Genomic DNA, 22,091 nt, shown 5'->3' with positions numbered 1-22,091 from the left:
CCTGAGGTGGGAATTGAACCCGGGTGTCTGGAATTGTGAGGCAGCAGTGCTAACCACTGTGCACCCGTTCCCCCTCTGCAGGATGACCTTATCTGAAAATATGCTATCTACAAACTCTCCGCCTCATGGATGCACTACAATGTTTTCAAGTCCCATCTGATCAAACTGATGGCACTTCCTGCAGAAGGGGATCATCCAGACTGCCAGGAACGTCAATGAATTTACAAATATTACAGGTTATGCAACACAGTGCTCAGCTCTCTGGCTGAACCTAGCTAATCTTGAACTTTGTTCTCTTGTGTAATCTTTGTTCTCCTTCTCTTATCCGAATTTAGTTCACATATTTTACTGTATTGGTCCTGACTTTCACTTATTTCCGGGCTTTATACATTTTTAAAATTTATAGCAATTTACAGATGGTCCCTAACTGCAGTTTCTTATTGGTCAATGAGCTTATAGGTCTTCTGTGATGCTACTCTTGTTTAACGATAAGAACTGACTGCAGAACACCCTTCCCAAATTTCTTCCCTGCAATGTTGGCTGCTAGATTCTCTTCCTGGATTGCTTGACTGCGATGCTGACTGTAGGACACTCTTCTCAAACAAAGCATGAGTAGTCATGCTTTTGGTAAAAAAGGTTTTGGTAATTGGCTATTGTTTTTGCCAGAACCACTCATATTTTTGAATCTCCTTTTATGAAGCACTGATTCTTTTTGAACCTTTTGCTTGAGTGGCACCTGATTTGCGCTTTTTATTATTTGCACATTGATGCGGTGGTTGCTGGAAAGGCCAGCATGTACTACCATCCTAGTTTCCCTTAAACTGAATGGCCAGAGGGCAGTTCAGAGTCAAACATGTTGGTATGGGTCTGGAGTCACATGTAGTTCAGACTAGGTAAAGCTGGCAGATTTTCCTTCCATAAAGGATATTAGCAGACTTGTTGGATTTAGATGGATTTGAATAACAGTTTATTCTTTAAATGTAGGCATCACATTGCAAACTGATCCTATGTTTGCCAGATAGCTGTGTGTAGTTCCTACAGAAAAGTCACTAGGTAGCCTTAGGGCTATAAAATCAGGGTGATTATTAGCCAATTTTAAATTTTTAATTTTAGCTTATAAATTAGGGGTGATTTGGGAAAACATACAGAAATTCCTTGATTAATTTTCTGAAATCAGAACATAAAGTGGAATGACTGAAACCAATATAAAAGCAAGTGTAAGACCATAAGATATAGGAGTCGAAAAGTATGGCACCGGAAAAGCACAGCAGGTCAGGCAGTATCCAAGCAGCAGGAAAGTTGAAGGTCTTATGCCGAAATTTCAGTCTCCTGCTCCTCAGATGCTGCTGTGCTTTTCTGGTGCCACGCTGTTCGACTCTGATCTTCAGCATCTGCAGTCTTCGCTTTCTCCCTTAAGATGTTGGAGCAGAATTAGGCCATTTGGCCTAATCAAATCTGTTCCCCACATTTGATCATAGTGGATATGTTTCTTAACCACATTCCCCTGCATTCTCCCCATAACCTTGATCCCCTTACTTATCACTGTCTGAAAGACACTTAATTACTTGGTCGCCATAGGCTTCAGTGCAAATAACTTTTACAGATTGCCTTTTCGTGACAAAATATCTGAAAGATCCTGTGTTTCAAGTGAAGTGCTGTACAGTATGTCTATGGTACTCTCCAGCTGAAAGTACAAAAGAAGTATTGCATAAATCCAAATTAGTGCCAGTTGATTCTTCAAAATAACTAATAAAAACTGTAGGCACATATACAGAGAATTTTTTTTCATATCATGGTATTATTTGTTAAGTGAAGCTTTGGTAAAGCTTCGGGGGGGCATAGTGGCTCAGTGGTTAGCACTGCTGCCTTACAGCGCCAGGGACTCTGGTTTGATTCCAGCCTCGGGCGACTGTCTGTATGGAGTTTGCACGTTCTCCCTGTGTCTGCGTGGCTTTCCTCTGTGTGCTCCGGTTTCCTCCCACAATCCAAAGACGTGCAGTTCAGGTGAATTGGCCACGCTAAATTGCCTACAATGTTAGGTGCATTAGCCAGGGGTAAATATAGGGTAAGGGAATGGGTCTGGGTGGTTTACTCTTTGGACGGTCGGTGTAGACTTGTTGGGCCGAATGGCCTGTTTCCATACAGTAGGGAATCTAATCTAATATACATGGCTGTGAACCTCTGAGAGGATACCAATGTGTTGTTGTCTTACCATCCCTTGTTTAAGCAAGAAAATGTTACATAGTTTCAAAGTGCTGTCAAGCAATGGATAGTACCAGTTGAAAATGATGACTTTCTTCCAACATAACTTGCAATTGAAGCGAGCTGTAACTTAGTTAAAATGCATATGTTCTCTTTACTGAGGAATTTTGTGTAAAATGTTTTCTTTGAAATAAGTAGGTTTTTTTCTTTCATCTGCTACTGCATTCTTAAATTTTAGAAGATTGCCAATGCCCACACACAGTTACTGTAATGATTTTAAAGGGTATGTGCACTGTTGTGCCACTGCTTGGAATCAAAGTGGAACAACAAATTAGGATCGTTACCATGAAACTAGACATAGCTTTCGTTAAGTGGGTCGCCTTCAAGTTAGTGAACTATAACTACTGGAACACCACAAGAATCAATATTGGGAACCGACTGCTTAAGTCCATATTAATGACTTAGATGTGGGGTCCGAATGTGTGACAGTTAAATAGGCTGTTGGTGCCAAGTTAGGCTTTTTAACAAAAAGTAAATTATCAATGGGAAGCAACGAGGGAATATAAATACTCATTCAAATTAGGAGCAAGGGTGGTCATATATAAAAATATTTGACACATGGAATATAATGTGAACTTGTCCACTTTGACGGGAAGAATAGAAAAGCAGCATACTATTTAAATGTAGAGAGATTGCAGAACTTTGAGGTACAGATGGATTTGGGTATGCTGCTACATGAGACACAAAATATGTTTGTTGGCTCAGCGAAGTGATCAGAATGGCAAATGGAATGTAGGCATTTGTTTCCAAAAAATGAAATATAAAACTAGAGAGCTTTTATTGCAAGTCCTTGATAAAACTACTTCTGAAGTACTGTATATTGTTTTGGTCTCGTTATTTGCTAAAGGACATATCTAAGGTGAAAGATTGGGCCATTAAAGTTTAGAAGAGTGAGAGAGGTTTGTATTGAAACCTATCTATTGAAACACGAGATCCTTATTGAATTTGCAATAATCGATTCTAAAATATGTTTCTCCTTGTTTTGAGAGATTAAAACTGTCAGAGACACGGTTAAAGAATAAGAGGTATCACTTTTAAGATGGACATAAGGAGAATGCTTTTCTCTTTGATTGGGCTGTTAGTTTGCTGAATTCTCTTTCCTAGAAGTTAATGGAGGATTGGTCATGGAATTTATTCAAGGCTGAGTTATATTTTTGACAGACCAGACAATTGAGGGTGAAAGCAGAGATGAAAACCCACCCAGATCTATCATCATCTTTCTTAATGGTGAAGTAAGTATTAACAGCAATGGCCTACTTCTCTCCTACATTCTAAGCTCCTGTGTTACTATAATTATGGACTTCTCAGCTTCAAGTTGGACCTCAAAGCATTTGAGGTCCTGTACAGCTCTTGATCCCACAGCTGCTTTACAGTTCCTGCAAGGTTCTATCTCTCTCTGCTTGATTTCAAGCAGAATCGTTTGTTTTTCTGAGATCAGCATACATGAATAAATTAAAATAAAGGAACCTTTCCAACTTCCTAGACCCCATCTCTGAAGCAGTGTAGCATACTTAACGAAGTTTCAAGTAAGACTGTAAACTTAAACATTGCCAAGCAAGAGAGATGACGCTGAAGCTTTCATCTTGCACTCATCAGGACTGAAATGCAACAGAAAATATACTTTAGAAAAGAAGCAACCATTTATTCATGAGACATATGTTGATTGGATGGGCTATGGTTGCCTTGGAGATGTTAAATGATTAACTTCAAACCAGACAGGTCATTCTGGTACATTGCTGTGGAGATGCAGCATTTGGTTTTCTCCATAGACCTTTCCTCATTGGAAAAAGGTATAACAAGACCTAAATACGTTTCTCTTTTTGTCTTCAAAACAACTTGTTGGTTGTGCAACTCACATGAATATTTTATTTTTCTAACAGTTGACAGCCATATTTCTAGGCTTGCTGGTTCCTTCAAGAAAAATTCATGTTTGCAAAGATGCTTTTAGGTTCTTTAATCTGGGAACTACAGGAATAGTTTAAGTGCTCCATTGAAATAGCTGTAAACTACTTCCTATTAAAAAATTCCAATATTGATCATTCATTCTTTAAGTTTTGTCATTTCTATCTCTGACCTTATTAAGTAAACAGAAGTTACCCTTTGATCTGTCCATACTCTGGTCTGCTTATCAGTTTCTCAAATAAACATTTCAATTTGTAAACTAAATGTTATTTCCTAAGAATTATGCATTATTAACTCAGAAATTGTTCCAAACTAAGTGTGACTTTGAAGCAAAGTGTGGGCCCAAATACCACTGAAATTTGAGCACACAACTCAGGCTGGCACCCACGTACAATACAGGAGTGCCCCGTTGTTGCTGAGATCCTAGCTGCCTTCCAGATGGGCATTTTAAAAAAAACCCATATGACACCAGTGTCTAGAAGCTTGCTGTGTGCAATTGGCTGCTGCTATAATCTTGTTTTGTGGTTCATATTAACATTTTAATTATAATGTTTAGGTTCAAAATTAAAGGTTAGGCATCTGATAAACAAGGTAAAAACAATGACTGCAGATGCTGAAAACCAAATACTGGATTAGTGGCGCTGGAAGAGCACAGCAGTTCAGGCAGCATCCAACGAGCAGCGAAATCAACGTTTCGGGCAAAAGCCCTTCATCAGGAATAAAGGCAGTGAGCCTGAAGCGTGGAGAGATGAGCTAGAGGAGGGTGGGGGTGGGGAGAGAGTAGCATAGAGTACAATGGGTGAGTGGGGGAGGAGATGAAGGTGATAGGTCAAGGAGGTGAGGGTGGAGTGGAGTGAGTAGGTGGAAAAGAAGATAGGCAGGTCGGACAAGTCCGGACAAGTCAAGGAGACAGTTACTGAGCTGGCAGTTTGAAACTAGGATGAGGTGGGGGAAGGGGAAATGAAGAAGCTGTTGAAGTCCACATTGATGCCCTGGGGTTGAAGTGTTCCGAGGCGGAAGATGAGGCGTTCTTCCTCCAGGCGTCTGGTGGTGAGGGAGCAGCGGTGAAGGAGGCCCAGGACCTCCATGTCCTCGGCAGAGTGGGAGGGGGAGTTGAAATGTTGGGCCACGGGGCGGTTTGGTTGATTGGTGCGGGTGTCTCAGAGATGTTCCCTAAAGCGCTCTGCTAGGAGGCGCCCTGTCTCCCCAATGTAGAGGAGACCACACTGGGAGCAACGGATACAATAAATGATATTAGTGGATGTGCAGGTGAAACTTTGGATGTGGAAGGCTCCTTTAGGGCCTTGGATAGAGGTGAGGGAGGAGGTGTGGGCACAGGTTTTACAGTTCCTGCAGTGGCAGGGGAAAGTGCCAGAATGGGAGGGTGGGTCGTAGGGGGGTGTGAACCTGACCAGGTAGTCACGGAGGGAACGGTCTTTGTGGAAGGTGGAAAGGGGTGGGAGGGAAATATATCCCTGGTGGTGGGGTCTTTTTGGAGGTGGCGGAAATGTCGGCGGATGATTTGGTTTATGCGAAGGTTTGTAGGGTGGAAGGTGAGCACCAGGGGCGTTCTGTCCTTGTTACGGTTGGAGGGGTGGGGTCTGAGGGCGGAGGTGCAGGATGTGGACAAGATGCGTTGGAGGGCATCTTTAACCACGTGGGAAGGGAAATTGCGGTCTCTAAAGAAGGAGGCCATCTGGTGTGTTCTATGGTGGAACTGGTCCTCCTGGGAGCAGATACGGCGGAGGCGGAGAAATTGGGAATGCGGGATGGCATTTTTGCAAGAGATAGGGTGGGAAGAGGTGTAATCCAGGTAGCTATGGGAGTCGGTGGGTTTGTAAAAAATGTCAGTGTCAAGTCGGTCGTCACTAATGGAGATGGAGAGGTCCAGGAAGGGGAGCGAGGTGTCAGAGATGGTCCAGGTAAATTTAAGGTCAGGGTGGAATGTGTTGGTGAAGTTGATGAATTGCTCAAACTCCTCGCGGGAGCACGAGGTGGCGCCAATGCAGTCATCAATGTAGCGGAGGAAGAGGTGGGGAGTGGTGCCGGTGTAATTACGGAAGATCAACTGTTCTACATAGCCAACATCCCCCCCTAGTCCAGGAACTGCCCACATACGTTCGAGACACCACCCACGCCCTCCACCTCCTCCAAGACTTCCATTTCCCTGGCCCCCAACGCCTCATCTTCACCATGGATATCCAATCCCTCTACACCTCCATCCGCCATGACCAGGGCCTCCAAGCCCTCCGTTTTTTTCCTCTCCAGACGTCCCCAACAGTACCCTTCCACTGACATACTCATTCGTTTGGCCGAACTGGTCCTCACCCTTAACAATTTCTCCTTTGAATCCTCCCACTTCCTCCAGACCAAAGGCATAGCCATGGGCACACGTATGGGCCCCAGCTACGCCTGTCTCTTTGGCTATGTAGAACAGTTGATCTTCCGTAATTACACTGGCACCTCTATCCAAGGCCCTAAAGGAGCCTTCCACATCCATCAAAGTTTCACCTGCACATCCACTAATATCATTTATTGTATCCGTTGCTCCCGATGTGGTCTCCTCTACATTGGGGAGACTGGGCGCCTCCTAGCAGAGCGCTTTAGGGAACATCTCCGAGACACCCGCACCAATCAACCAAACCGCCCCGTGGCCCAACATTTCAACTCCCCCTCCCACTCTGCCGAGGACATGGAGGTCCTGGGCCTCGGAACACTTCAACCCCAGGGCATCAATGTGGACTTCAACAGCTTTCTCATTTCCCCTTCCCCCACCTCATCCTAGTTTCAAACTTCCAGCTCAGCACTGTATCCTTGACTTGACCTGCCTATCTTCTTTTCCACCTATCCACTCCACCCTCACCTCCTTGACCAATCACCTTCATCTCCTCCCCCACTCACCCATTGTACTCTATGCTACTCTCTCCCCACCCCCACCCTCCTCTAGCTTATCTCTCCACGTTTCAGGCTCATTGCTTTTATTCCTGATGAAAGGCTTTTGCCCGAAACGTCGATTTCGCTGCTCGTTGGATGCTGCCTGAACTGCTGTGCTCTTCCAGCACCACTAATCCAGTATCTGATAAACAAGCCTAACATAAAGGCTTCATTGTCCTGTGTGTATCTTACAAGGTGAGATTACCGAATTACAGAAGATGCTAACAAGAATTCATCAATGTCTAAGTTTATTAATTGTCTCACAAAAAGACCTTTCCATATGCTGAGTCTCATCTCATCGCATCTCATGACCTACAATTGTGCTGCCAAATGGCACTTCCAGTATAGTACATGTTTAATTCTGTAGCATTTGAGAAGAGCACTGCCTCTGCTTTCAGTGCCAATAAAAAAACACTTTATGCAACATGTTGTTTCGCAATTGACTGTGTTGCAGTTTAGATTAGATTACTTACAGTGTGGAAACAGGCCCTTCGGCCCAACAAGTTCACACTGACCCGCCAAAGCGCAATCCACCCAGACCCACTCCCCTATATTTACCCCTTCACCTAACACTACGGGCAATTTAGCATGGCCAATTCACCTGACCTGCACATTTTTTGGATTGTGGGAGGAAACCGGAGCACCCGGAGGAAACCCAGGCAGACACTGGGAGAATGTGCAAACTCCACACAGAGTTGCCTGAGGCGGGAATTGAACCCAGGTCTCTGGTGCTGTGCGGCAGCAGTGCTGACCACTGTGCTACCATGCTGCCCAGTTCTCTCTCATTAGTCTGGAAACTCTCCAGTCAATTATTAATGATGAGGCATCAGTTTGTAAATCGATCATTCAGTGGTCACCATCTTAGAATTGTTGGACACATTCGATGCTGTGGCCATTTTGGAGAGGAACAGGAATAATTGTTGCAGGTTCCAGGATTTAGATCTTCAGCATGAACAGAGAAGGTGGTAAAAGAGGGGGAGGTGTGGCATTGTTCGTCAAGTATTACGGTGACAGAAAGGACTCTTCTACTGAGGTAGTATGGGTTGAGGTTAGAAACAGGAAAGGAGGGGTCACCCTGGTGGGAGTTTTCTATAGGCCTCAGAATAGTTTAGAAATGTAGATGAAAAAGATTGCAAAGATTATTTTGGATAGGAGCGAGAGTAATAAGGTAGTTGTTATGGGGGCATTTAACTTTCTAAATATTGACTGGAAATACTATAGTTTTCGTACTTTAGATGGGTCAGTTTTTGTCCAATGTGTGCAGGGTTATTTCCTGACACAGTATGTAGACAGGCCAACAAGGGGTAAGGCCACATTGGATTTGGTACTGGGGAATGAACCCGACCACGTGTTAAATGTGGAGGTAGGTGAGCATTTTGGTGACGGTGACCACATTTCAGTTATGTTTATTTTAGCGATGGAAAGGGATAGGTATATGCCACAGGGCAAGACTTATAATTGGCAGAAAGGCAATTATGATGCGATTAGGCAAGATTTAGGATGCATAGAATGGGGAAGGAAATTGCAGGGCATGGGCACAACTGAAATGTGGAGCTTGTTCAAGGGCCAGCTACTGCGTGTCCTTGATAAGTAAGTATCTGTCAGGTAGGGAGGAAGTGGTTGAGTGAGGAAGCCGTTGTTTACTAAAGAAGTTGAATCTCTTATCACAAGTTAGCCAGGCAGGACCTAAAGAAGGACCAGGAGGGGGTCATGAGAAGTTGTTGATAGATAGGATCAAGGAAAACCCTCAAGCCTTCTATAGGTATATCAGGAATAAAAGAATGACTAGAGTAAGATTAAGGCCAATCAAGGACAGTTGTGGGAAGTTGTGCGTGGAATCCAAGGAGATAGGAGACGTGCTAAATGAATATTTTCCTTTGTCCTTTTTCCAGTGTGATTACCAATGTTGTCAAGGAGAATACTGAGATACAGGCTACTAGGCTAGATGGGTTTGAGGTTCACAAGGAGAAGATGTTGGCAATTCTGGAAAGTGTGAAAATCGATAAGTCCCCTGGGCCGGATGGGATTTAAGCTTGGATTCTCTGGGAAGTCAGGAGGAGTTTGTTGAGCCTTTGGCGTTGATCTTTGTCGCCATTGTCTGCAGGAATAGTGCCAGAAGACTGGGGATAGCAAATGTCCCCTTGTTTAAGAAGGGGAGTAGAGACAACCCTGGTAATTATAGACCAATGAACCTTACTTCGGTTGTGGGTGAAGTGTTGGAAAAGGTTATAAGAGATAGGAATTATAATAATCTAGAAAAGAGTAAGTTCATTAGGAATAGTTAACATGGTTTTGTGAAGGGTAGGTCATGCCTCACAAACCTTAGAATTCTTTGAGAAGGTGACCAAACAGGTAGATGAAAGTAAAGCAGTTGATGTGGGTATATATGGATTTCACTAAGATGTTTGATAAGGTTTCCCATGGTAGAAGAAGCAGCAGGAGTAAAGAATACTGGGCTAATGGTAAGATTCTTAGTAGTGTGGATGAGCAGAGAGATCTTGGTGTCTGTGTACATTTCTGTATTAGCTTTTATTGGTAGAGGGATTGATTTTCAGAGCCACTAGGTCATTATGTGGCTGTACAAAAGTCTGGTGCGACTGCATTTGGAGTATAGTATACAGTTCTGCTCACCACATTATAGGAAAGATGTGGAAGCTTTGGAAAAGATTCAGAGGCGATTTACTAGGTTGTTGCCTGGTATGAAGGTAAAGTCTTATGAGGAAAGGCTGGGGGAATTGAAGCTGTTTTCATTAGAGAGAAAAAAAACATAGAAAACATAAAAAAGTACAGCACAGAACAGGCCCTTTGGTCCACGATGTTGTGTCGAGGATTAATCCTGATCTAAAATAAAATAACCTAACCTACGCACCCCTCAATTCACTGCCGTCCATGTGCATGTCCAGCAGTTGCTTAAATGTCCCTAATGACACTGCTTCCACCACCACCGCTGGCAACGCATTCTATGCGTTCACAACTCTGCATAAAGAACCTACATCTGACATCTCCTCTATACCTTCCTCCTAACACCTTTAAAATTACAACCCCTTGTGGCAGTCTGTCCTGCCTTGGGGAAAAGTCTCTGGCTATCAACTCTATCCGTGCCTCATATTACCTTGTACATCTCGATCAAGGCACTTCTCTTCCTCCTTCCCTCCAGAGAGAAAAGTCCAAGTTTAGTCAACCTCTCTTCATAAAGCAAGACCTCCAGTCCAGGCAGTAGCCTGGTGTAAACATTCTTTGCAGCCTCTCCAAAGCCTCCGCATCTTTCCTATAGTAGGGCCACCAGAACCGGACACAATATTCCAAGTGTGGTCTCACCAGGGTTTTGTAGAGCTGCAGCAAAACCTCGTGGCTCTTAAACTGGATTCCCCCTGTTAATGAAAGCCAAAACACCATAAGCTTCCTTAACAACCCTATCCACTTGGGTGGGAACTTTCAGGGATCTATGCAATTGAACACGAAGATCCCGATGTTCCCCCACACTGCCAAGAATCCTGTCTTTAATCTTGTATTCAGCATTCAAGTTCGACCTTCCAAAATGCATCATTTCGCATTTATCCACAATGAACTCCATCTGCCATTTCTCAGCCCAGTTCTGCATCGAAGCTCCTTGGATGCTGCCTGAACTGCTGTGCTCTTCCAGCATCACTAGTCCAGCTCTGCATCCTGTCAATGTCATGAAGCAGCCTGCAACAGCCCTCGATACTATCAATGGTACCTCCAATCTTTGTGTCATCGGCAAATTTACTAACCCTCCCCTCAAACTCCTCATTCAAGTCATTTATAAAAACTACAAAGAGCAGAGGCCCAAGAACCGAGCTCTGTGGGACCCCACTCAATACTGACCTCCAGGCAGAATACTTTCCATCTACAACCACTCTGCCTTCTGTCGGCCACTAATTCTGAATCCAGAGAGCCAAATCTCCATGTATCCCATATTTTCTGACTTTATGAATGAGCCTACCATGGGGACCCTTATCAAATGCCTTGCTGAAGTCTATATGCACCACATCCACTGCCTGACCTCTTTCAACCTGTCTCGTCACCTCCTCCAAGAACTCAATAGGATTTGTGAGGCATGACCTGCCCCTCTCAAAGCCATGCTGACTGTTTTTAATCACGCTATGCTTTTCCAAATAGTCATAAATCCTATCCTTTGGAATTCTTTCCAAAACCTTGCTGACTACAGACGTAAGACTGACTGGTCTGTAATTGCCAGGGATTTCCCTAGTACCCCTCTTGCAAAGAGGAACAACATTCGCCTCCCTCCAATCCTCCAGTATGACTCCCGTGGAGAGTGAGGAAGCAAAGATGTTTGCCAGCAGCTTAGCAACCTTCTTTCTCGCTTCCCAGGGCAACCTCGGATAAATCTGGTCTGGCCTTGAGGATTTATCAATCTTGATGTTTTCCAAAATTTCCAGCACATCAACTTCCTCAATCTTGATCTATTCAAGCCTGTTTCACAGCTCCACAAAGTTCTCATTCACAACAAGGCCCCTTTCCATAGTGGAAAACAAAAATCTAATTTAGGGCTTCCCGTATCTGCTCAGACTCCACGCACAAGTTCCCTATGCTATCCCTGACCAGCCCTACCTTCTCCCTGATCATTCTCTTATTTCTCACGCATGAATAAAATGCTTTTGGGTTCTCCGTAACCCTTCCTGCCAAGCCTTCTTCGTGCCCGCTCCTGGCTCTCCTCAGTCCATTTTTGAGCTTTTTAGTAAAGCTGTGCCAGATCCTTGCTTCCTCCACTTTATTTAAGCTGCCGCCTTCCTTTTGATGAGAAGCTGCTCTGTTCTCATCATCCAAGGTTCCTTAATCTTATCCCTTCTTGCCTGTCTCAGAGGAACAAATTGGTTGAGAGGTGAGAGCCTTTTTCCTCGGATGGTGATGGCTAGCATGAGGGGACATACCTTTAAATTGAGGGGTGGATAGATATACGGCAGATGTCAGAGGTAGTTTCTTTACTCAGTAGTAGGGGCGTGGAATGCCCTGCCTGCAACAGTAGTTGCCCTACCCAACTTTAAGGGCATTTAAATTGTCATCCGATAAACGTATGGAATGAAAATGGAATAGTGTAGGATAGATAGGCTTCACATTGAAACCCAGGTCTATAATATGAACTGTTTGAATTAGAATTCATACAGTGTGGAAACAGGCCCTTCAGCCCAACAAGTCCACACTGCCCCTCCGAATAGTATCCCACCCAGATCCATTTCCCTACATTTCCCCTGACTAATGCACCTAACCGATACATTCCTGAACACTGGGCAATTTAGCACAGCCAATTCACCTAACCTATACATCTTTGGACCATGGGAGGAAACTGGAGCACCCGGGGGAAACCCACGCAGACACTGGGAGAATATGCAAACTCCACACAGATAGTTGCCCGAGGCTGGAATCAAATGTGCGCCCCTTGCATTGTGAGGCAGCAGTGCTAACCACTGAACCACCGTGTCACCTTCAAATTGCTTCAGATATATTCCACAGGTCAGCACAACATCGGGGCCGAAGTGCCTGTACTGCGCTCTAATGTTATGTGTTCTACACGGAAATGTTAGATTTGAAAGTGGAAGAATACTACCATCCAACTAATTTGCTTTCACCTATCCTGGTAGTCGCATGCTATGATATCATTGGAGTTGTTAAAAGATCATTGGCATCAATATCTCTCTATCACCAACACCTTGACATGAGGTGAGGAAAACCTTTTAGGCTAGCTGCTCAAAATATGGTCTCCTCTATACTGGATGAGGCAAAATTGCTTTGCAGAACACCTGCATTCTGTCTGCAAAAATGACCGAGCTTCCTGCCACTTAAACATACCACTATTCCCTGGCTTACATCTCTGTCTTGAGTTTACTTCAGTGAAGCTCAGCGCAAGCTGGAAAAGCTGCATTTTGTTTTGTGCTTAAGGACCCTCCAGCCTTCAGGACTTCATATTGACTTCAGTAATTTTAGGGCCTGAGCATCATCTCCATGTTCTTAACCCAAGCCTACCACACAGCAGAACTTGTCATCAGATGGATTGCTTTCACAAAAACCCATTGTCAGCTACTGATGGTCCCCATTAGCGACTGTTGATTCTTCCAGACTATTATCCATTCCTTTGCCCAATTGCCGTTCTCCCTGAGCTCTATCTCCATCTATCATTCACTCCTCTACCCTCCCCATCTTCAGCATATATGCCAAGCTTTTCCAAGCTACAATCAGTCTGAAGAAGGCTTAAGAGACCTGAAACATTAATTCTGTGTTCTCCCTACATGTGCTACCAGACCTGCTGAGCTTTCCCAGCAGTTTCTCTGTTTCCAATTTCCAGCATCCACAATTCTTTGTTTCTTTTTTCTCAGGCTAATCCATGAGTCCACAGCTATGAATCCCTCCTCCAAAGCATGTACACTTACCATGTCTGAAGTTACTTTGTATATCCCACACCACAAAAGATTTTTGAAAGTCTATGTAATTTTCATTAAAATGATCTAATATGATCCATTACCACTGTACCTTTAGGGAATATGTTCTGTACATCCCCACGCCAGAGATATATTTCCCTCCTCACCCCTATCGGCATTCTATGACACTCTTGTCAGGTCCACGCCTACAATCCCCTCCCCTTCTGGCACCTTCCCCTGCTACTGCAGGAATTACAAAACCTGCACCCACGCCTCCCCCGTCACCTCCGTCCAAGGCCCCAAAGAAGCCTTCCACATCCATCAGAGTTTTGCTGCACTTCCACATGATATTTACTGTATCCGTTGCTCCTGATGCAGTCTCCTCCAAATTTGGGAGACAGGACACCTACTTGCAGAACCTTCAGAGAACATGTCCGGGACACCTGCAGCAACCAACCCCACTGTCCTGTGGCTGACCACTTCAACTCCCCCTCCCACTCTGTCATGGACATGCAGGTCCTGGGCCGCCTCCATTGCCAACTCTAACCACCTGATGCCTGAAGGAAGAACGCCTTGTCTTCTGCCTTGGGACCCTCTAACCACACGGAATTAATGTGGATTTCACCAGTTTTCTCCCCTTCCCCCCCCCCCCCCCCCTCCAACCCACTTCCCCGCCACCTTATTCCAGATCCAACCTTTCAACTCGGCACCACCCTCATGACCTGTCCTGCCTGTCAATCTTCCTTCCCATCATCCACTCCACCCTCCTCTCCAACCTATCACCATTAGTTACCCATTAGTAGCACTCTCAGCTACCCCCCAGCCCTAACCCCTCCCATTTATCTCCACCTCTTGGCTCACAAACTTCATTCCTGATGAAGGGTTTTTGCCCAAAACATAGCATCCGTGCAGCTGGAGGATCTATCTGACCTGCTGTGCTTTTCCAGCACCACTTTCAACTCTGATCTCCAGTCCTCACTTTCTCCCTGTTCTGTGCGTTGAAAACTCATACACTGGAATGACGTTTGTACTGTTGTAAGACATTACGATTTACAAATCATACTTATTAAATGACCTCTGAAGTTAATATCCAATAATTTTAATTTACTTGAAGCCAATAGTCTGTGAGGAGGCAATGGCATTGTGGTAATGTCACTGGGTTAGTAACCCAGAACCCCAGGCTATTGTCTGAGAACGTGGGTTTGTACCCACTATGGCAAATGCTGAAGTCAGCATTTAATAAAAATTTAGAAAAAGAAAAGCTGGCCTATTGGTGACCATATAACCACTGTCATTTGTTGTAAACACCCATCTGACTCACTAATGTCCTTCAGGGAAGGAAATCCATACCTGGTCTGGCTGTATGTGGAAGGGCTTATGTCCGTAACATGATTCTCCTGCTCCTTGCATGCTGCCTGATCTGTTGTGCTTTTCCAGTGCCACACTTGTTGACTCTGATCTTCAGCATCTGCAGGCTCACTTTCTCCTACATGTGACTTTAGACACACAGCAATGTGGTTGACTTGTATCTAGGCAGTTGGGATGAGTGATAAATGCTAGCTAAGCCAGTAACAGCTATATTCTGTAAAGAATTGGAAAAAAAACTTCTGTTGCTAATTAACCCTTTCTTTACATCATTATGCTTTTGTCTATTGAGAGGACATTCAACCTGTGATTTTCTGATTCAAAGAACTGGATCATTTAATCTGATTACTACAAATTGGCAAAATATTACCAGTTGATGTCACCAGGATCAGTGCTCTGGCCTGATCTAATTACAAACTATGTTCATGACTTGGATGAAAAGATCCAGTCTAATGTATTTGATGATACAAACTTGGTGGGAAACTCATGTGTAAGGAAGACTCGAAGGGTCTGCAAAAAAGGTCTGGAGACGTTTCTTGGGAGGACAAGTCTTGGTGTAATTATCGAGTATTTTGTTGAGGAGACAGCTGCAAATTCATACCTAAACAACAAAATACTATTCCTAATTAAGTATTTGCTTACCTTACAGAGTGTGCAATGACATTTTTCTAGGCTGATTCTTGGGATGAAGAGAAGTGGAGTGAAAAGGGTGGTTGTAAATATTTGGAATTTTTGATCTGAAATTGCTGTGGATGCCAATTTGTTTTCAAGGATATTCAAGGCTGAGATCACTGGATCTTTGCACTTGAGATTGGTGAAGAAAGTGAAGTTATAAGTGGAGGTCAGCTGTGATCATTTTAAATGGTGGAGCAGGGTCAAGGGGATGTATATCCCACAATGCCTCCTACTTACATTCTTATCTGATTGTTTATTTAATTTGTAGAATCTTGATATATACAATTGACTGCTGTTTTTCAATTACTGGATTAGTGGTGCTGGAAGAGCACAGCAGTTCAGGCAGCATCCAATGAGCAGCGAAATCAACGTTTCGGGCAAAAGCCCTTCATCACGTTGATTTCGCTGCTCGTTGGATGCTGCCTGAACTGCTGTGCTCTTCCAGCACCACTAATCCAGTATTTGGTTTTCAGCATCTGCAGTCATTGTTTTTACCTTGCTGTTTTTCAATACTACATTTTAAAAGTACTTCATTGGTTGTGAAATGTTTTGGTATCAAGTGTGAACTGTACATGGCAAATTCATGTCTTTTTGTTATTTTGTTTTTCTTAAAAATACTGTTTACAACTGTGAAAAAGTATTGAATTAATAATTATTGTTTTCTGTGATGCCTTTGTTTCTGCAGAACTTAGAAGATTGTTATAAAGAGTATTTTAAATCGATCAATGTCTCTTTTTTTTCTTTGTCACCTTCCTTTCCTTCCTTTCCTTTCCTTTCCTTTCCTTCCTTTCCTTCCTTTCCTTCCTTTCCTTCCTTTCCTTCCTTTCCTTCCTTTCCTTCCTTTCCTTCCTTTCCTTCCTTTCCTTCCTTTCCTTCCTTTCCTTCCTTTCCTTCCTTCCTTTCCTTCCTTTCCTTCCTTTCTCACTCTGTGTGCATGCGTGTGTGCCTCACCACCTCTCTCCCTCCTTTGCTTGCTTTCGCTCTCACTCTAATAGGAGAGGAACCTTATGGTTCAATCAGGCTATAGGGACTTTACCTTTACTGTTTGTTTCATTTTCATTTTCAACCAATTATTCTAATCCACGTAAATAGAAATGAGGGACTTAACTTCATCAATTGCTTGTGCCACAGGATTCCACACTCTGCCTTCAATTCATTGTCATTAATAATCATTCAAATTTTGTTTTGTGTCTTACAAGGAATCTTGACAATGCTATAAGGCATGAATATAATGCATTATATAATAGAATTAATATAGTTTATGTTTTCTTCCTTTCAGATCTTACCATTACTCACCATCGAGCAGGTGAGTGTGCATTATCTTTTGATGTAAGTTTTAGATTTATTGTTTCTGGAATGTCAGTAAAACTTAGTGATGCATTCACTATTTAAGTAGGTAAAATATTGTTACTACTAATTTATCACCTAAAATTGTCTTACTGAGAATCTCATGCGACATAACATGAAGAACAACATACACGCTCTTAATTGTTTTCATTGTTGTTCAAAGTAATTGAAAAATTGTGCAGCCTTTGACTTGAACAATGATATTTTTATTTAAAAGCTATGGCGTTTTTTAAAATAAAAGACAAGTAGCAACTGGTTTGAGTTTTCTGTCCTTTCCACTTGTCAGTCATACTTCCACATCATAGTTTACTGTCTATGCCATGTTTTGTGGGTATGAGAAGACAGTAAGAATACCTCACTTGATTCATAATGCACTAGGTTAACATTATGATTGGTTATATTTGAAACATAACTCGAGGAAAGTACTGGCCTGGAAGCAATAGGCCTAAGTGTTCTCCCTTGGCACGTAAGTCTCTATGGCACTGATGTTATATACACTGAATGTGTTTGAGACTGGTACAGGAGCTCTGACACAGATCAATATTATAGAGACACTGTAGAGAAATATTAATGCAATGCAGGATGTGCAAAATGAGAAAATGGATATTTCATCATACTAGATAATTAAATGAAGGGTATGGTGTTCAAGCTAATTTCTGTAGTATAATAGTAATCAAATGCAAATAAAGGATGTGAAATTCATATCAGCATTGATGAAATCACCATTTTGCAAGATGGGAAGATGGTAGAGGAAATTTGAGGTTTAGTAATATATTTAATAACCTTGCTGTTCTTTGAAGGAATGCCAGAGAAGAAACTGACATAAGTGAGCAGTGCTTAAACAGTGGTATATATCCTGGGCACTTTCACCAAAATTTTTTTTTTGGACATGTCAGACAGAGTGTGGGATTTGCTTTATTTCCTTTGCTGTGCGACATCACAGTGTGACTTGGCGTGATGGCAAGTTGCTGCCATTTTGAATGATTGGTAGTCTAAGTCATTAATGGTAATACTGTCATCAAGGAGAGCATCAGGGTGAGTGTATAGCGCTCCTGTGAGATCTCATAAGGAATTTGGTCTCCATGTGTGTGAAGAAGTACACTTGCAATGGAGGTCATAGAGTAGTGGTTCAGAAGATTGGTTCCTGGATTGAGAGGATTGTCCTGTGATGCAGGCTGAGTAAACTAGACCTACATTCACTCGAGCTCACTCAAATGAGATGCAAGTTAATTAGGACAAACTAGACTTCTGAAGGGACTTAAAATATGTACAAAGATTGTTTCCTCTGGCTGGGAGGTTTGGAACAGGCATAACCGCAGGATAAGTGGTTAAGCATTTAAGACTGAAATGCGAAGAAATTTCTTCATGTAAGTAACTGTGAACCAGGGGAATTCTGTATCCCAGATGATTACGAATGTACCACCTTAACTATATTTAAGTCAGGAATAGATAAATATTTATTGTTTCAGGGAATTGAGTGAAATAGGGAGTTGACAGTAAGTGGAGTTGAATCCTAAGATCGTGATCATATTAAATGGTTGCAACATTAGATGGGCGATTCATCCTATTATCTCATCATTTTTTTTTCTTTCTGTGTCCCTCTTCATTGTTTATCCTCGTGATTTTGTGTTACTTCCTCTTTTCCTTCCTACTTTTGTTTTATATTGCCACAATGAGACACAAAGTTGAAGCTTTTTTCCTCCATTCTTCAGGCCTGAAGTGCAAGAAAACCAAATTCAGAAAGGGAATAATGCAGTATGCAGTTTGTGAAGATTGTGTCAATTTGTTAGAGATGCATCAAGCACTGTTATCTGAGAGTCTTGATTAACTGACTAAATTTAAAATCAGGAAGTGGACTGGGACATTGTTCAAGGTATTGCTATGGGTTTAAGTAGGGATTAGCTGTTTCCTTAGCCTTTTGCTCATTGACAGATGCGCGGTGTGTGGCAATATTCCTTTTACATATATCTTTTCAGCCTTGCTTTTACACTCCATTCCAATTGACCATAAAAATTCAATAATTTGCACATAGTCTCTTAACAGTATGTGAGGAAAATGTAGTCTAGTCATTTTAGTGAACAACAGTTGCTGGGAATTTTCCAGTTGACCATAAACATTCATGTTGGTCTTCTACATTTGTGGTGCATGTTACAGGAGACTGAATTATTAAATTCTGCACAGAACTATTCTTGCTGATTTTAAGTAGCTAATATAATTTGTATGTGGCCTCTTAACAGTATGTGAGGAAATGCAGTCTAGTCATTTTAGTGAACAACAGTTGCTGGGAATTTTCTTAGTGTCTAAATAATGAGAACATTTTTATTGTTGTGGAAATTGCACACCAGGAGGAGTTATGCTGTGAATTATGAAAGTGTTAACAAATTGCTTCAAACTTGCCATTAGATTTGCAAAACAGCATCTTGTACTTAATCTCTCTGTGACTCTTGTTGCATTTACGCATTTAATGTCATTATACTGCCATAAAATGAAGTATAGTAAGTAAAATTGCAATAAAAACTAAAACTACTTGAATACTCAGTAGATGAGGCGGTAGCTTTGGAGAGAACTCAGATCAATGTTTCACAATAATGGGGTGTAGGTTTGATATCCAGACGTTTCATTACCTGGCTAGGTAACATCAGTGGCGACCTCCAAGTGAAGCTTCACTTGGATGTCGCCACTGATGATGTTACCTAGCCAGGTAATGAAACGTCTGGATATCAAACCTACAGCTCAGCGAGCAAACCTACACCGTAAACCTCAACCTGAGCTACAAACCTTGCAAAGATTTCACAATAGTGTCCTTTCATCAGAAAATGGTATTGATGAAATGTACTAATTGGCTGCTGGCAAGGGGGAAATTGCACCAAAATATATTAAAATAGTAATAATAGAATATTTTAAAGTTAGTCTTATGTTTTTTTTTGAAAGAGGCTGGCAACATTTAATCATAAAACGTTAATGTCAAAAATTAGTTTCTTTTCAAAAACTTTGTAAATGATGTATAGTACTATCATTATTAATCTGAAAGAACAGTAAGTACTTTATCTGCCAATAATCAATTAGTAATGGTAATTAGAGATTAGGGAAAAGAATCCTAACCTGCCATTTTGATCTTCATATTGTGCATTAAACTGGGTAAAATTGAAAGGGGCAAGGTGAAGAAATCTACTTAAGATTTTTCGGAAGCTAATTGGATTCAGCAACATTAAATACCCAACAGCATTGCAAAAAAAACATTGAAGCATAATATTGGAATCATTCATCTCAATCATTCGTTACTTCCATACTTAACTATTCCAGCTCAGTCCATGGTGGTCTGCGTCATTTTACCCCTCTACTTTTGAACCTATCCAAAACTTTGCATTTTGACTCCCATCAAGCTCTGTTTCCCCTTAGCATGCTGTGCTCACTGACCGCTATTGCCTCCAGTCAAGAATCTCTTAATTTTAAAATTCTAATCCTTGGTTTTCATCTACTTTCATGTGCTCACCCATTCCTTTCTCTCTCCAACCTCTCAGCCCTACTGTTCATCTGTTTTTATTGACTCCTCCTTCAGTTGCCTAGGCACTAAACTCTTGATCTTGTACCTCTTTGATTTCATACATTGTTTTTCTCCTTCTAAGATACTGAAGGTAATAATGTAGTGATATTGTCACTGAGCTAGTAATCCATACTAGTTCGGTGACAATATCTCGAGACATGAGAGACAGTGAAATTAGAATTTTGAAAAATCTGGAATCGGAAATCTAATGATGACCATGAAATTATTGTCAATTGTCAAAGCACCCATCTGTTTCATTGATGTCTGTCCTTGTATGGCCTACATCTGATTCCAGATCCATAGCCAAGTGGTTTGTTCTTAACTGCCTTGTGGAATGGCCTAACAAACTACTCAGTGTATCAAACTGCTAAAAGATGATAAAGGAATGAAACTGGACAGACCATCTGGCATTGATTAAGAGCTTGAAAATAAGAATAGCAAATTCAGTCCTGTTGACCTTGCAAAATCCTGCATTTCTTTTTGGAGTAAATGCCAGATTGAGTGCTGTCTCTTAGCCATATCAAACAATTCTGGTCTCCCTGCTTTAGGAAGGATATTGCGAAACTTGAAAAGGTTCAGAAAAGATTTACAAGGATATTGCTAAGGTTGGAGGTGGTTTGAGCTGTGGGGAGACGCTGAATAGACTGAGGTTATTTTCCCTGGAGCATTGGAGGCTCACATTGTAGAAGTTTATTAAATCATGAGGGGCATAGATAGGGAGAATAGATAAGGTATTTTTCCTAGGGTGGGGGTTTAAGAGGAGAGGAGAAAGATTTAAAAAGGGCAACTTTTTCACGCATAGGGTAGTGTGTGCATGGAATGAGCTGCCAGAGGAAGTGGTGGAGGTTGGTAGAATAACAACATTTAAGAGGCATCTGAATGGGTAGATGAATAGAAAGGGTTTAGAGGGATATGGGCCAAATACTGGCAAATGGGACTAGATCTATTTAAGATATCTGTTTGGCATGGACAAGTTGGACCAGAGGGTCTGTTTCCATGCTGTAGATCTCTATGACTCTATAACAACCATATCTTGTCTACACAAGGTACAATTCTGAGAGTATGACTAATCGTGATGATAACTTTGTCCCAGATGCCACCATCACCATTTCTGGGGTGTCGAGAGGTGACAGTGATATACAGTCAGGAGATTGTTGCCCTGTAAGACTGCAGAACTGATTCTGGACTCCACAAAGTCTCATGGCATCAGGTCAAACAAGAAATTAAGCCCTTTGCAGATCACACTATACACCCCTCATTGCCGATCCGCTGACAAATCACGACTCCTCTATATGAAACACTACTTGAAGCACTATCGGTACATGAGGTGGGGTCCTTCAGTGTCCAAGAGGTTCTTCGCAGTACCATTAAGCTAGTAGAGTCCATAGGACTCAGCTGCGACAATGGGTCTGTAGTGAGCAAACCAACAAGAGAGAAAAACATACACGTCCTCATCGTCATCAGTCTGACTCCTGTAGATACAAGTGTCCATTACTGTATTGGTATGAGTGGTCACCACATAGACCTTGTGGTGCCTCATCTTCACATTGAGGATACTCTCCATGCCATTGTGAGACATGACCACCATGCTACATGTGATAGATTTCAAATAGATCTAGCAATTCAAGACTGGACATAGATGAGGCACTGAGGGATGTCAGGAGCAG

At 42.3% G+C, this 22,091-nt stretch overlaps 1 protein-coding gene across 5 annotated transcripts in view; it reads left to right on the top strand.

Annotated features, from left to right (window-relative positions):
• Positions 1 to 22,091, top strand: part of LOC140476938 (focal adhesion kinase 1) — a 556,498-nt gene that overhangs the window by 136,076 nt on the left and 398,331 nt on the right. For 4 of the 5 annotated variants that reach the window (XM_072569910.1, XM_072569912.1, XM_072569913.1 and 1 more), the window contains exon 2: positions 16,813 to 16,839. Coding sequence is in view for 1 of the 5 variants with exons in the window: in XM_072569902.1 (XP_072426003.1) it covers positions 16,813 to 16,839 (27 nt within the window). In the remaining 4 variants the exon portion in view is untranslated. Of the gene's footprint in view, positions 1 to 16,812; positions 16,863 to 22,091 lie in introns of all 5 variants that reach the window. The other variant, XM_072569911.1, reaches the window with a different exon arrangement.

The sequence above is a fragment of the Chiloscyllium punctatum genome, chromosome 5 (assembly GCF_047496795.1).
Source record: "Chiloscyllium punctatum isolate Juve2018m chromosome 5, sChiPun1.3, whole genome shotgun sequence".
NCBI classification, from domain to species: domain Eukaryota; kingdom Metazoa; phylum Chordata; class Chondrichthyes; order Orectolobiformes; family Hemiscylliidae; genus Chiloscyllium; species Chiloscyllium punctatum.
The sequence above is the reverse complement of the archived record's forward strand: the minus strand, read 5'-3'. Positions and strand labels throughout refer to the sequence as shown.